Source organism: Pristiophorus japonicus, chromosome 11 (assembly GCF_044704955.1).
Source record: "Pristiophorus japonicus isolate sPriJap1 chromosome 11, sPriJap1.hap1, whole genome shotgun sequence".
Classification (NCBI taxonomy): domain Eukaryota; kingdom Metazoa; phylum Chordata; class Chondrichthyes; family Pristiophoridae; genus Pristiophorus; species Pristiophorus japonicus.
In genome coordinates, this window is record NC_091987.1 from 210,088,574 (window position 1) to 210,105,674 (window position 17,101).

Consider the following 17,101-nt stretch of genomic DNA (forward strand, 5'->3'; position numbering starts at 1 on the left):
GCGGTGAAGAAGGCTAGAGGATTTATAGCTAGGGGATTTGAGTATAGGAGCAGGAGGTCTTACTGCAATTGTACAGAGCCTTGGTGAGGCCTCACCTGGAAAATTGTGTTTAGTTTTGGTCTCCTAATCTGAGGAAGGACGTTCTTGCTATTGAGGGAGTGCAGCGAAGGTTCACCAGACTGATTCCAGGGATGGCTGGACTGACATATGAGGAGAGACTGGATCAACTAGGCCTTTATTCACTAGAGTTTAGAAGGATGAGAGGGGATCTCATAGAAACGTATAAGATTCCGACGGGACTGGACAGGTTAGATGCGGGAAGAATGTTCCCGATGTTGGGGAAGTCCAGAACCGGGGGACATAGTCGTCGGATAAGGGGTAGGCCATTTATGACTGAGATGAGGAGAAACTTTTTCACTCAGAGAGTTGTTAACCTGTAGAATTCCCCACCGCAGAGAGTTGTTGATGCCAGTTCATTAGATATATTCAAGAGGGAGTTAGATATGGCCCTTACGGCTAAAGAGATCAAGGGGTATGGAGAGAAAGCAGGAAAGGGCCATGATCTTATTGAATGGCGGTGCAGGCTCGAAGGGCCGAATGGCCTACTCCTGCACCTATTTTCTATGTTTCTATGTTGCGATGTGGCCTGAGCTGCAGTTCTACTGTATTTAATTCAGAAACATGCTGCTCTAGAAAACTTTGGTAATATTAAAGTGATATGGGCAGGTTAAACTGGAATGCAAATCAAATCTCATAAGGGCTTTATCCAAAATCTATTGATAGGAAGATCAACATTCTAACCAAGCCTTTGACGCTTTTGACAGCTCGAACTTCTTTAGCTTGCAATGTCTCGCTAGCATTGGCAGAGGGGAAGGCTGAGAGCAGATGATGAAAGGAAACACTGAATTGAAGTTAGAGGTTACTATAATGGTTTCACTAATGTGAATCAGCGTCAAAACAAAGAGAAAAGAGGCAATTAGCAATTTGGAGGGGAGCGGAAAAGATAGATCCTCCGCCATCTTTAACTATAGGGCCCACACATGAATGAACACAGAAAAAGACTGTACATGAAATAACAAAGCTGAAGTTGTACAGCTTAAAAGAGCTTCTCAAAAGGCTGTAATATCTCAGTAAAGTTGCATTTGAAACTCTTGTACAACTATGAAGAGGAAAAGGGGACTTTAAAAAAAATAATTTGAGTGAGAAAATTTGATCCCTTTACCTCAGATGCAAGTTGCAGATCCAATGCAGGCGAGAGGGCTTCCACGTCCAGCAGTCTCTCCACCGCCCGAATATGGATCCCGAGATCCTGAATACAAAAAGGACAAGAGTGATGAGGTCCTTTGAATGGACAATTCAGAGAAAAATAACCCGAATACATTTAATTACGTACTCTAGAGAAAAGAGTAAGCCCTGCTCACCTATCATCTGCCTCGCTGGCCTCTAATAATTCAAGGTATGACTGTTGTTTTACTTGGTGGTAGGGACGGAGGAAAAAGGAACATTGGCATACTTGTGGATACTGGCTCAAAGATCAGTAGATCCAGTTTCGGAGAGAGAAACTTTTTAATGCTACTAGTTATCTTCACACAAGAATAGGTTGAATGCAATAACACTTGAGAAAAGTTTATGAATAAAAGTTTGGTTTTATTTTGTAGTTTGAAATGGTTCAAAGTTCTCGTGCAATAAAGTTGCACACTTTGCTTCTTCAACAACACTCACTCCAAAATTATTTATTTTGCAAAGTGCTTTTTAAAAACAAAAAGACAGCTTAGGAACTGCAAATATATTAGAAGCAAAAGACACATCTGGTGTGCTTAATGCAGATAGCAACAGCGTAAATTTACACCAATTCCTCACATTTTGTTGCTGGACAGTCAGAGGGAGACCCAAACCAGAGGAAGCCACATTGGGACATTAGGATGCTGGAAATTAAACAATTAATAGTGAAATATTTATGCGCTACAAAATCTTAAATAAACAAAACATAACTGAACAACCATCTTGCCATCCAGCAGGAGGGAGGTGTGGGAAACATGGGAGTGCCAGGCACACTGACGCAGTGCTCTCTATGACGTCTAAATATTGGGCAATGCCGCTTGTTTTTTTAACTTGCCAAAAGGCACTCTTATTCATTGAATAATGTAATCAAAGCAAGCTGGAGGCAGGCTAGTAACAACTGTAGGTCCGCTATTCAGTCTTTCAAATAACACCTAATGCCAGTATGAACAAGATCTGCTGTAACTATTTTAATACATTTGCTGATAATGAACAATATTTGAATGAAAAATAAGTTTTGGTCTCAGCTCTAAAGTAGAGATCACATTTAATTTTAGGGGAGAAAAATGTTGCATGAAATGTTGCCGATTCCGGTTAAAATATTAATCTTGATTCCCTGAATGTTTCAGTGGGTATATGCGAGTTGGAATGAAGCAATATAAAAGCTGGAAGATCCACGGTTTAATTTAAGGTCTGTGCCGAGTTCAGCAATCTCATCCAGGGTAGCATTGGTACTGCTGCAACACTGGACCAGGAAGGGAAATAACAAAGCAGGGAGGTCTTACTGCAGTTGTAAAGGGCCTTGGTGAAAACACACCTTGAGTATTGTGTGCAGTTTAGTTTTGGTCTCCTAATCTGAGGAAGGGACGTGTTTGCTATTGAGGAAGTGCAGTCAAGGTTCACCAGACTAATTCCCGGGATGGCAGGACTGACATATGAAGAAAGACTGGATCAACTAGGCTTATATTCACTGGAATTTAGAAGGATGAGAGGGGATCTCATAGAAACATATAAAATGATGATGATGGGACTGGACAGGTTAGATGCAGGAAGAATGTTCCCGATGTTGCGAAAGTCGAGAACCAGGGGTCACAGTCTCATCATCATAGGCATGCCCTCAGAAATCGAGGAAGACTTGCTTCCACTCTTAGCATGAGTTCTTAGGTGGCTGTACAGTCCAATACGAGAACCATTGTCTCTATCACAGGTGAGACAGTCGTTGAGGGAAAGGGTGGGCAGGAAGCCTGGTTTGCCGCACGCTCCTTCCGCTGCCTATGCTTGATTTCCGCATGCTCTCAGCGACGATACTCGAGGAGCTCAGCGCCCTCCTGAATGCACTTCCTCCACTTAGGGCGGTCCATGTCCAGGGACTCTCAGGTGTCAGTGGGGATGTCGCACTTTATCAGGGAGGCTTTGAGGGTGTCCTTGTAACGTCTCCTCTGCTCACCTTTGGCTCGTTTGTCGTGGACGAGTTCCGAGTAGAGCACTTGCTTTGGGAGTCTCGTGTCTGGCATGCACACTATGTGGAAATGGCTGAGACCTTAAACAATTATTTTGCTTCGGTCTTCACAGTGGAAACCATGCCAGAAATTGCTGGTCACAGGAATGTGGGAAGGGAGGACCTTGAGACAATCACTATCACTTGGGGGTAGTGCTGGACAGGTTAATGGGACTCAAGGTAGACAAGTCCCCTGGTCCTGATGAAATACATCCCAGGGTATTAAAAGAGATGGCAGAAGTTATAGCAGATGCATTTGTTATAATCTACCAAAATTCTCTGGACTCTGGGGAGGTACTAGCAGATTGGAAAGCAGCTAATGTAACGCCTCTGTTTAAAAAGGGGGGCAGACAAAAGGCAGGTAACTATAGGCCGGTTAGTTTAACATCTGTAGTGGGGAAAATGCTTGAAACTATCATTAAGGAAGAAATAGCGGGACATCTAGATAGGAATAGTGCAATCAAGCAGACGCAACATGGATTCATGAAGGGGAAATCATGTTTAACTAATTTACTGGAATTCTTTGAGGATATAACGAGCATGGTGGATAGAGGTGTACCGATGGATGTGGTGTATTTAGATTTTCAAAAGGCATTCGATAAGGTGCCACATAAAATCGAAATGAATTTATTAAATGTGAAATTGTACAGAAGGATAAATGTGCAGATAAACATATCTCGGAGCGGCCTATAAAAGGCCCAGCAGGAGCTCGAGAGTCAGCGGCAGTTGGTGAGAGGCGGGAGCAGCGTATAAAGGCGTACTTGTGCAGCTACAGCGGGAGAGAAAACAAAAAAGAAGTCGAAAGGAATCAAAAGGTGACGTCACAGCCAATGGGGTAAGTGATTGGCTGGTGATTGGTGAGTAGCTTTTCTTTTTATTTTTATATCAGTAAGTAAACTGTAACATTGTTATTACCAATTTAAGGGTATCTAAGGGTTAAGGCATGGCAGGAGAGCTCGGTCACGTGATATGCTCCTTCTGTGCCATGTGGGAACTCAGGGACGCTTCCGGTGTCCCTGACGACTACGTGTGTAAGAAGTGTATCCGCCTCCATCTCCTGATGGACCGCGTTGCGGAATTGGAGCTGAGGGTGGATTCACTCTGGAGCATCCACGATGCTGAGAATGACATAAGTGGCACGTGTAGTAAGTTGGTCTTACCGCATGAGAAGGATCCACAGCCAGCTAGGGAATGGAAGACTAGCAGGAAGAGTAGTACAAAGAAGGTAGTGCAGGGGTCCCATCTGGTCATCCCCCTGCAAAACAGATACACTGTTTTGAGTGCTGTTGAGGGAGATGACTCATTAGGGGAGAGCAACAGCAGCCAAGTTCATGGCACCGTGGCTGGCTCTGTTGTACAGGAGGGCATAAAAAAGATTGGGAGAGCGATAGTGATAGGGGATTCAATCATAAGGGGAATAGATAGGCGTTTCTGCGGCCGCAATCGAGACTCCAGGATGGTATGTTGCCTCCCTGGTGCAAGGGTCAAGGATGTCTCCGAGCGATTGCAGGACATTCTGAAAAGGGAGGGAGAACAGCCAGTTGTCGTGGTGCACATTGGTACCAACGACATAGGTTAAAAAAAGGGATAAGGTCCTACGAGACGAATTTAAGGAGCTAGGAGTTAAATTAAAAAGTAGGACCTCAAAAGTAGTAATCTCGGGATTGCTACCAGTGCCACGTGCTAGTCAGAGTAGGAATCGCAGGATAGCACAGATGAATATGTGGCTTGAGCAGTGGTGCAGCAGGGAGGGATTCAAATTCATGGGGCATTGGAACAGGTTCTGCGGGAGGTGGGACCAGTACAAACCGGACGGTCTGCACTTGGGCAGGAACGGAACCAATGTCCTAGGGGGAGTGTTTGCTAGTGCTGTTGAAGAGTTAAACTAATATGGCAGGGGGATGGGAACCAATACAGGGAGACAGGGAAACAAAAAGGAGACAAAAACAAAAGACAGAAAAGAGATGAATAAAAGTGGAGGGCAGAGAAACCAAAGGCAAGAAACAAAAAGGGCCACTGAATATAAAAGGGCTGCAGGAGGGGTAAAAACTAAAAATCATGGTTTAAAAACTAGAATGAAAACACTCTACCTAAATGCACGCAGCATTAGAAATAAAGTAAATGAATTGACGGCACAAATCATTACAAATGGGTATGATTTGGTGGCCATTACAGAAACATGGTTGCAAGGTGGCCAAGACTGGGAATTAAACATACAGGGGTATCTGACGATTCAGAAAGATAGGCAAGAATGGAAAGGAGGTGGGGTAGCTCTGTTAATAAAGGATGATATCAGGGCAGTTGTGAGGGATGATATTGGCTCCAATGAACAAAATGTTGAATTATTGTGGGTGGAGATTAGAGATAGTAAGGGGAAAAAGTCACTGGTCGGCGTAGTTTATAGGCCCCCAAATAATAACTTCATGGTGGGGCGGGCAATAATCAAGGGAATAATGGAGGCATGTGAAAAAGGAACGTCAGTAGTTATGGGGGATTTTAACCTACATATCGATTGGTCAAATCAAATCGCAGGGGGTAGCCTGGAGGAGGAATTCATAGAATGCATACGGGATTGTTTCTTAGAACAGTATGTAACAGAGCCTACAAGGGAGCAAGCTATCTTAGATCTGGTCCTGTGTAACGAGACAGGGCGGCAAGAGAAGAGATAACCAGCCGTGGATAACTAAGGAAATAAAGGAAAGTATCAAATCAAAGACCAATGCGTATAAGGTGGCCAAGGTTAGTGGGAAACTAGAGGATTGGGAAAATTTTAAGCAACAGCAAAGAATGACTAAAAAAGCAATAAAGAAAGGGAAGATAGATTACGAAGGTAAACTTGCTCAAAACATAAAAACAGATAGTAAAAGCTTTTACAGATATATAAAACGGAAAAGAGTGACTAAAGTAAATGTTGGTCCCTTAGAAGATGAAAAGGGGGATTTAATAATGGGAAATGTGGAAATGGCTGAGACCGTAAACATTTATTTTGCTTCCGTCTTCACAGTGGAAGACACAAAAACCATGCCAAAAATTGCTGGTCATAGGAACGTGAGAAGGGAGGACCTTGTGATGATTACTATCACTAGGGGGGTAGTGCTGGACAGGCTAATGGGACTGAAGGTAGACAAGTCCCCTGGTCCTGATGAAATGCATCCCAGGGTATTAAAAGAGATGGCAGAAGTTATAGCAGATGCATTTGTTATAATCTACCAAAATTCTCTGGACTCTGGGGAGGTACCAGCGGATTGGAGAGCAGCTAATGTAACGCCTCTGTTTAAAAAAGGGGGCAGGCAAAAGGCAGGTAACTATAGGCCGGTTAGTTTAACATCTGTAGTGTGGAAAATGCTTGAAACTATCATTAAGGAAGAAAGAGCGGGACATCTGGATAGGAATAGTGCAATCAAGCAGATGCAGCATGGATTCATGAAAGGGAAATCATGTTTAACTAACTTGCTGGAATTCTTTGAGGATATAACGAGCATGGTGGATAGAGGTGTACCGATGGATGTGGTGTATTTAGATTTCCAAAAGGCATTCGATAAGGTGCCACACAAAAGGTTACTGCAGAAGATAAAGGTACGCGGAGTCAGAGGAAATGTATTAGCATGGATAGAGAATTGGCTGGCGAACAGAAAGCAGAGAGTCGGGATAAATGGGTTATTTTCCGGTTGGAAATCAGTGGTTAGTGGTGTGCCACAGGGATCGGTACTGGGACCACAACTGTTTACAATATACATAGATGACCTGGAAGAGGGGACAGAGTGTAGTGCAACAAAATTTGCAGATGACACTAAGATTAGTGGGAAAGCGGGTTGTGTAGAGGACTCAGAGAGGCTGCAAGGAGATTTGGATAGGTTAAGCGAATGGGCTAAGGTTTGGCAGATGGAATACAATGTCGGAAAGTGTGAGGTCATCCACCTTGGGGAAAAAAAAACAGTAAAAGGGAATATTATTTGAATGGGGAGAAATTACAACATGCTGTGGTGCAGAGGGGGTCCTTGTGCATGAATCCCAAAAGGTTAGTTTGCAGGTGCAGCAGGTAATCAGGAAGGCAAATGGAATGTTGGCCATCATTACGAAAGGGATGGAGTACAAAAGCAGGGAGGTGTTGCTGCAACTGTATAAGGTATTGGTAAGGCCACACCTGGAGTACTGCGTGCAGTTTTGGTCACCTTACTTAAGAAAGGATATACTAGCTTTGGAAGGGGTACAGAGACGATTCACTAGGCTGATTCGAGAAATGAGGGGGTTACCTTATGATGATAGATTGAGTAGACTGGGTCTTTACTCGTTGGAGTTCAGAAGGATGAGGGGTGATCTTATAGAAACATTTAAAATCATGAAAGGGATAGACAAAATAGAGCCAGAGAGGTTGTTTCCACTGGTCGGGGAGACTAGAACTCGGGGGCACAGCCTCAAAATACGGGGGAGCCAATTTAAAACCGAGTTGAGAAGGAATTTCTTCTCCCAGAGGGTTGTGAATCTGTGGAATTCTCTGCCCAAGGAAGCAGTTGAGGCTAGCTCATTGAATGTATTCAAATCACAGATAGATAGATTTTTAACCAATAAGGGAATTAAGGGTTACGGGGAGCGGGCGGGTAAGTGGAGCTGAGTCCACGGCCAGATCAGCCATGATCTTGTTGAATGGCGGAGCAGGCTCGAGGGGCTAGATGGCCTACTCCTGTTCCTAATCCTTATGTTCTTATATTCTTATGATCAAGCATGGTCTGTTGGTCTGGACGAGGAAGCTAATGTTTGTGCGTCTGTCCTCCCAGAGGATATGCAGGATCTTGTGAAGACATCGTTGGTGGTATTTCTCCAGCGACTTAAGAGGTCTGCTGTACATGGTCCACATCTCTGAGCCATTTTGGAAGGCGGGTATTACTACAGCCCTGTAGACCATAAGCTTGGTGACAGTTTTGAGGGACTGGTCTTCAAACACTCTTTTCCTCAGGCGGCCGAAGGCTGCACTGGCGCACTGGAGACGGTGGTGGATCTCGTCGTCAATGCCAGCTCTTGTTGATAGAAGGCTCCCGAGACAGGAGAAGTGGTCCACGTTGTCCAGAGCCACTCCGTGGATCTTGATGTCTGGGGGGCAGTACTGTGCGGCGAGGACAGGCTGGTGGAAGACCTTTGTCTTACTAATGTTTAGCGTAAGGCCCATGCTTTCATATGCCTCGGTAAATACGTCGACTATGTCCTGGAGTTCAGCCTCTGTGTGTGCACAGACGCAGGCGTCGTCCGTGTACTGTAGCTCAACGACAGAGGTTGGAGTGGTCTTGGATCTAGCCTGGAGATGCCAACGGTTGAACAGCTTCCCACTGGTTCTGTAGTTTAGTTCCACATCCAGTGGTGAGCTTATCAACTGTGAGGTGGAGCATGGCAGCGAGGAAGATTGAGAAGAGGGTTGGGGCAATGACACAGCCCTGCTTTGGCTATGCTAGGAGATACTGAAGGGTCGCTGTTGCTCATGGAACAAGAGCCACAGTCTAAGGATAATGGGTAAGCCATATAGGACCGAGATGAAGAGAAACTTTTTCAGCCAGAGAGTAGTGAACCTGTGGAATTCTCTACCACACAAAGTTGCTGAGTCCAGTTCATTGGATATATTCAAGAGGGGGTTAGATGTGGCCCTTACGGCTAAGGGGATCAGGGGGTATGGAGAGAAGGCGGGAGTGGAGTACTGAAGTTGCATGGATCAGCCATGATCATATTGAATGACGGTGCAGGCTCGAAGGGCCGAATGGCCTGCTCCTGCACCTATTTTCTAGGTTTCGATGTTTGCTCTTGCTGCCCGCTGAACTCTGCTGGAAATGTGCATGTGGACACGTTTGGCTCTGCTGGGAGATACTGAAGGGTCGCTGTTGCTCATGGAACAAGAGGTACTACTCGCAGCAGAAGAGAACAGGTAAGAGGGGAGGGTGGGGAGAAAAAAATATGTTCTTGAATACATTTTTGTGACACTGGAATTGTTAGCAGGATCTGACATCACTCCAGAGCCAGAGTGTCCGCTCCCCACCCACCCCACCCCACCCCCAAAATAGGCTGCTTGTTCTGACTACTGCAGAGCTGCAAATCTTTTTTTTTTAAATCAGCAGTTAACTGTAGACTACAAATTTGAGGACTTAATCTCAAAATAATTTCACAGAACCAGCAGCGGTTTCCCCATTTCATTGTTTGAAAATGGGTGGCACAATGTTGCCAATTTTATTCCAATTTGATGCTGTGTGCCTTCAACAGACCCAGCAAATGTCATGGGGTTCTTCTGAAAAAAATTCAAGAGAATTCTGTCAGGCAGCGGTTACAAAGTGCTGACTGAGGCACAAACATCAGCACGAGGCCTGGCCGTGCAAAGCTACTCTACTGTGCAATAAACAACTTTAAAACTCTCAACTGGCTCGATGCTTATCCATTGGAAACATTTTTGATTAGAGTGGTTAATGACATTGCTCAACAGGGCATAAAACATTCAAAATTTTTTTTTTTAAACTCTTAAACATACAAGTGGAATCACAATTATTGGCATGGTAGGGCAATGGACGCCTTTTAATGGCAGCATCCATTACATGAAAAAGCGTAACAATTGTTCCTATTAAATAAACAGCACACCTATGGAGAAATGATGGTTGTCCAAGTAAACGTTACATTTACAAATGAACATTCACATCAGTTGGTGGGCCTGTTGACTGCCTTTTACACCTAGTTTAATTCCCTATGAGGACTTAACTGCTGGTAGCCAGGGAAGTAGTTATTGAGCTATAATTGGCCACAGTGCCCTTGAGCAGAAGAGGGCAAAAAAAAAAGTAATCCAGGATTTCCACTCCTGATTGCTCTCCAAAGACCCATCAGAAAAGTGGACTCTAGGGGAGAAAGGATCAAGCTCATTTACGATGCTATTCACAGTTGAATAGCTTGATGTGCCTCACAGAGAAAATTGTATCTTGATTGCATGGCATCAAATTAAAATCATTAAGTAGAGGCTAGCCTAGAAATAACCTCTATCATCTTCTTGGGTGACACAGGTGGATACAAGAGATCTCAGGGCACCATTTGAGGAGGAACAAGGGAGTTCTCCCCCAGTATCATGGGCACCATATATACCTCAAAAAATTCCTCTCAAAACAATGTAATCAGCCATTTGTGTCATTGCCGTTTGTGGGACACTGCTGCATACAAATTAACTGCTTCATTGGCTTACAATACAGTGACTACACTTCAAAAGCACTTCGTTGGCAGTAAATTGGGACGTGCCAAGGACACGAAAGGTGCCGTCTAAATTAAAGTTCCTTCTTTTGTACCTTTTCTTTCCCGCCCACCTTCCTCAACACCTCGACTGCTTCCTCTTTCCTTCTCCTTGCTGAGCTATGGTTCTACAGGCATGCAATTCAAGTGCAGGAAATATCACCGGACGTACATTCTTCCAGCATTGCTTGCTGGATAACAGTGGGACCCTTGGGTCATTTAATCCTCTCCATAACCCAGAGGTGCTGAGAACAATTGTAATGCTCCAACCACTGCCTATTCTGAGATCTGTTAACTCAGCATCGTCGAGGATCAAACTTGGCACCTTCCTAAGCTGTACAGCTGAGTTACTCATTCATGGAAATCAGTTAAGCCATCAAGGGCGCTTCTTGGCATGATGGTTTGTCCCAGGGATTGGTATTGTTGAGAGTAGACACTACAATAGTTTCTCATCTTGGCGCAGTGGTCGTACTTTTGCTTCAGTCAGAAGTTCGTGGGTTGAAGCTCCATTCTAGCACTTTAGTAACATAACGTAGGGTGACACTTCAGTGCTGCACTGTCAGAGGTCTTTTGGATGAGATATTAAACAAATAACCTCATCTGCCTGTTTGGGTGGAGGTAAAATATTTCGTTGCACTATTTGAAGAGGAGCAGGGAAGTTCTACTGGTGTCCAGGCCAACATTTAACCCTCAACTAACAACACCCAAACAGATTTTCTGGTCATTTATCTCATTAGTTTGTGAGACTTTGGTGCATGCAGATTGGTTGCTGTGACCAACTATGCACATAAACTGCTATTTAGTGTTGCCCATCTACTCTAATAGGAAATGCATTTCACAGTATTGTGTCGATGTATGTGATGCCAATTAACCCCACGGCATCCAATGATTGTCATCAATTCTAAGATGAGGTAAAAAGCTTAAGGAAAGGAGTTGATTGCTGGGTAAGACACTTATCCAAAAAGATTCTATTTGAACTTGAAATGGCAGGCTGCAAATCCCTTGCCCGCAATGCCCAGTGGCCAAAACCGCCCGCCGGTATTTGTGAAACCTGACCAGTTGGCACCAACTGCTGCAGATGAGTATTCTACTTAGTGCCCACCTCTGAAGATCTCTGAACTTAAGCCAAAAGACACTGCAGTGCACACACCTAACATTCATGCAGGAAATAGAATTCATTCCATAAAAATGTCAGCATTATCATTTTATCTAATTAGAATCTTGTACATGTTGAGTGATTAAACACAGAAATGCGCACAGCAAATTAATTCAGCATTGGGATTATTAACTTGGAGTTACAATCAGACAAGTTTAAAATAATGTTAATACACTCCCAAAGGGATATTGAAGATTCCAGTTGAATTTGTGCAATGCATCAGAAAAAAAAAAATTCCAAGCACATGTTCTATTAACCCCATCCCTTGATTTTTATTTATTATTTCCTTCTTCCAAACGCAGGCGGAGAGGACCGGCAGATTATTTCTCAGCTGTCAACCAAAGCCCTCGAGGCAGTGAGCCAGGGCGAGTGGCTCTCTGTGGGGTAGGCAGCTAGTTTTCAACTCAGCATCTCTCCCTGGCTGCACAAGCACGATTGGAAACTTGCTGTGTGGGAAATGCAACATGTCACCGCTGTTCAATGACACAATACCCTGGTTTGAGAAAGAAAAGACTTGCACTTTTACCACCACCGGATGTCCCAAAGCGCTTTACAGCCAATTAAGTACTTTTGGAGTGTAGTTACTGTTGTAATGTAGGAAACGCTTGCAGCCAATTTGTGCACAGCAAGCTCCCACAAACAGCAATGTGATAATGACCAGATAATCTTTTTTTTTTAAAGTGATGAAGGAAACCCAACGGTCTGGAAATTTGTATTGGGTGGTATTGGATCGGCCTCCCGCCATACACAAAGCCTGATATTCAGTCCATCGCAGTCAATATCCGGCGCTACATATAACCGGCGTCAGATCCGATACCGCGCATTTTCCCCACTGCCCGAGACAAATTTCAAGGTCAATGTATCTTATCCTCTTCAGTGTACAGGTTTTGTGTTCCGTGCTTGCTTTTACAGTTTCTATGATTCATTCTTTTTTTAAAAAAAACTTATTTTGAATGATAAGGGAGTCAAGGGTTGTGGGGAGCAGGCGGGAAAGTGGAATTGAGGTCAGGATCAGTTCAGCCATGGGGACCGAAACTGGTGGACATACCACCCGCGGACCGCAGGCATACTGCCCAAAATCGCGGAATTGATTAAAAAAATACCTACATACCGCCCACAGGGAAATTCATCAGTGACATACCGCCAGGCGGTATGCATACTGCCGACATACCACCCAAAATTGCCAAATTGATCGCTTACCACTGACCCTGTAGACCGCCCAGGAAAAGGTAGTTTTAAGTCGACCTTCAGTCGGCAGTATGCATCTTTACCTATGAAAATGTTTTTCTCTCACCCCGCCAGTCTCTCTACTGCCCGCCCGCCCCCCCCCCCTCCCCAATTGTCATCTCCCCCCACAGCAGCGACCCCCCGCCACCCGCCCCCCCACACACCTGCACAGCGCTCTCAGGCCGGCAGTCTCTCTGTCGATTCTGATCTGTGCCTCTCTGGGGGGGGGCGGAGCTTCACAGCAACATGCGCTCGCGCACAACTCGGGACCCGAAGATTCCCGAGTGAAAAGGACTCACCGCCCGCAAACCGCCGGCTGCACTCCGCTCGGCACACCGCCGAGAAAAAAAGCGATGAAAATCATGCACACTCCGCCCCAGCGGTGCCTGGCGGTATGAAACGACATACCACCGGCATACCGCCAAGAAATGGGCGGAACTTCGGTTTTCACCAATTTCGGCCTCATGATCTTATTGCATGGCGGAGCAGGCTCGAGGGGGCAAATGGCCTACTCCTGCTCCTATGTCTTATGTTTTTATGTTATTTTAAATCCAAAATATGAAACGTGAATTTATGAAAAAAAACCATTGTCCAAAAAATTAACTCACTCGCTCCTAATAACAGTATTGAAAAAAGGTAAAAATGCTCTTAATGATCAACAGGAAGAAAAAAATGGTATGAAGCTTCACCAATTGACCATACTGCTCTGTATGAAGGCCAACAAAGTACTCATTAGTATTTACAAATATTTTTTTTGCTTTCCCAACAACATAGATGTGGCGTGCCCTGCTCCCATTGGCAGGTGGCGATGTCACTTCCTGCAGAGCCGAACAGATGTTAGAGGGGCTTAACTCTTTTCTTCTGCTGTGCGCGCCTACACCTTCTGCATTTTAAACAGATTTAATTACATACCCGTGCTTCATTCTGGTGCACATGAAATGTGGAATATGAAAGGATTGCAGTGAAATCAGGCCAGGATATTAAGATATTCAAAAAGCTTATTTTAAGCTGGCCGAGGGATCAGTCCTGCTAGTTTCATATATTTAAAATGGTGCACAGCCTCACGAGGGCCTGCATTGTTTTAACACAAACCTCTGTAGAATATAATAATCAACAATTTAAAATTAAACAGACTTAAATTAAATAAGTATATTTTCATACAGCTTTTTGCAGTTAATTTGAAAGTTTCTTTGTAATTTAATATGCAGCAGAAAACTTTCCTCATTCGTTTTGCAAATTGTACCTACTTGCCCCCTTTCTCTCCTGAAAGGACTCATACTTGGAGTACAGGTTCTCAGGTGTTGCCTGCGTCTGGTACCTTGTCAAATGGGCCATTTTCATGTGCGAGCTAGATAAATGTCAGTGAGTTATTCCACATTAAGCCCCCGAGTTTGATCCTGTCCTCATCCATCATCTGTGCAAGCACTGGTCACTGAATAGCAACCAAAAGTGACCAATATTTCCCCACTCTTGATGAGGAAACTGAGGCTAATTATAGTGTCTTTCCCTTTCCTATATATGAGGAAATGGGAGATATACGCAACACACACACACACACTCCATTTCCTCTATGTGCTAGCACAACAAATGTAAGACTATGGTATCAATCACGTGATTCTGTGTTCCTTCAACTTCAACCTGCCTGAATTTTCTGGGTGCTTGTGTCAATTAGAAACTAAACTATTCCTACTTCCAATAATTCGAGAAGTGGTTTGCTCAAATTTGGAAGCTACCAATTAAGCAATTCATCACAAAAGTTACATTTTTTGGATTAAATCACAAAAATGAGGATGTTATGAAACATACAGCACTGGAAAGTGGCTTGGCAGTCAGAATGGTCACTGTACCAAGGTTCTAACACAGCTATAATAAAGCACTTGAGCCGAGATCTTGGTGATTTATGAAACTGGGAGTACGTCTTGATTCAGTTTATATTGCTGCCTTGTATTTCATGGCCAGTCAGCTATAGGCTACGATGGCCGTAACCCCCTCATAAGTTATCCAGTTAACCTACTTTGTGCAAACATTTATCCATGCTTTGCTGGCCAGGACAAATCAGATCCTCTACATAAATAAAAGCTTCTCCTGTCAATTACAAGAATGTCAATGGCGTTCATTTTGTGAGCTTCAGGCTGATTCAGTTATTGATCAATGAGATTTAAAGAAAAAGAACAAATGTTCTATAAACCAAAAGGACAACTCCATTTTAAAAATCACTCGTCACAGAATCAGTTTCAATTTGATGAGCTACAATTCGATCGCTAACATTTATCCCTCCAGCTCTGTATCTCAGCAGCTCCGTGCTTGTTGTTTGGGTCATAAAGAATGGTAAGCATGAGCATAATGGCTTCTGGGATGGCACGAGAATGGAAACCTTCAACTCAAGTCACACTTTTTAAAAAAGTCCTTCGTCTCGCCTGAAGGGTTACAGTCCATGGATGAAGGAAGGCCTCCTTGTATCTCACCCAAGCAGCCATTCTTTGGCAGGGAGCTGCAGATGTGACGACCGAGATTCAGAACTCAGCTTGTGAAGAATCATTAGTGCTGTCTTACATAACATAAGAAATAGGAGCAGGAGCCATTTGGCCCCACGAGCTTGCGTCACCATTCAATAAGATCATGGTTGATCTTCTACCTCAACTCCACTTTCCTGCACTATGCCAATATCCCTTGATTCCCTTAATATCAAAAAATCTATTGATCTCAGTCTTGAATATACTCAATGACTGAGCCTCCATAGCCCTCTGGGGTAGAGAATTCCAAAGATTCACCACCCTCTGAGTGAAGACATTTCTCCTCATCTCAGTCCTAAATGGCCGACCCCTTATTCTGAGACTGTTTCCCCTGGTTCTAGACTCCCCAGCCCGGGGGAAACATCCTCCCTGCATCTATCCTGTCAAGCCCTGTAAGAATTTTGTATGTTGCAATGAGATCACCTCTCATTCTTCTAAACTCCAGAAAATATGGGGTAAAGTTTCGGCCTGAGTTGCTCCTAGTTTTTTGGAGCAACTTGTTTAGAATGGAGCATCTTAGAAATTGAAATTCTCGGCATTTAGTTTGCTCTAGTTCTAGTGAATTAGAATAGTTCCATTTTAGAACAGATTTTTTTCCCCAAAAGGGGGCGTGTCCAGCCGCTTACGCCTGTTTTGCAAGTTTAGGCAGCGAAAACTTACTCCAAACCAACTTAGAATGGAGTAAATGTAGATTTTTGTACGCTCAGAAAAACCTTGCCTACACTTATAAATCAGGGGTAGGGAACGAGAGATGGGGGGGGGGGGGGAGAAGGGGGTTTACAAACATTAAACACTTCACTTTTACGAATAAAGAGCCATCATCAATAATAAATGATAAATAAATCAATTAAAAAAAAATAAAAAAATAACAATAAAAAAAATCTATAAATAAAAAATTAAGTTTCTACTCACCGATTGCAGCACCGGGAGCCCTCCAACAGCGTGCCGGGACGGGCCCCCCCACCCCACAGTGTCTCTCTCTCTGCCTCTGTCAGGGTCTCTCTCTCTCTGTTTCTGACAGCGAGGGGTGAGGGGAGAGAGGAGGGGAGGGTGGAAAGGGGAGAGAAGTGGGGGGGAGAGAGAGAGGGGAGGGGGAAAAGAGAGAGAGGAGAGGGGGGAGAGAGAGAGAGAGGAGGGGGGAGAGAGAGAGGGGGGAGGGGGAGAGAGAGAGGGGGGAGGGGGAGAGAGAGAGAGGAGAGGGGGGAGAGAGAGAGAGGAGGGGGGAGAGAGAGAGGGGGGAGGGGGAGAGAGAGAGGGGGGAGGGGGAGAGAGAGAGAGGGGAGGGGGAGAGAGAGAGGGGAGGGGGAGAGAGAGAGGGGGGAGGGGGAGAGAGAGAGAGGGGAGAGAGAGAAGAGAGGGGAGAGGGAGAGAGAGGGGAGGGGGAGAGAGAGAGGGGAGGGTGGAAAGGGGAGAGAAGTGGGGGGGAGAGAGAGAGGGGAGGGGGAAGAGAGAGAGAGGAGAGGGGGAGAGAGAGAGAGGAGGGGGGAGAGAGAGAGGGGGGAGGGGGAGAGAGAGGGGGAGGGGGAGAGAGAGAGGGGGAGGGGGAGAGAGAGAGAGAGGGGAGGGGGAGAGAGAGAGGAGGGGGAGAGAGAGAGGGGAGGGTGGAAAGGGGAGAGAAGTGGGGGGAGAGAGAGAGGAGAGGGGGAGAGAGAGAGAGGAGAGGGGGGAGAGAGAGAGAGGAGGGGG

The 17,101-nt window shown here is 44.8% G+C and overlaps 1 protein-coding gene across 8 annotated transcripts in view; it reads right to left on the bottom strand.

The window, feature by feature from the left end:
• Window positions 1–17,101, bottom strand: part of LOC139276457 (centrosomal protein of 164 kDa-like) — a 209,885-nt gene that overhangs the window by 51,116 nt on the left and 141,668 nt on the right. For all 8 annotated transcript variants that reach the window (XM_070894480.1, XM_070894479.1, XM_070894476.1 and 5 more), the window contains one exon: window positions 1,223–1,309. In XM_070894480.1, the coding sequence (XP_070750581.1) occupies window positions 1,223–1,309 (87 nt within the window). The remainder of the gene's footprint in view (window positions 1–1,222; window positions 1,310–17,101) is intronic.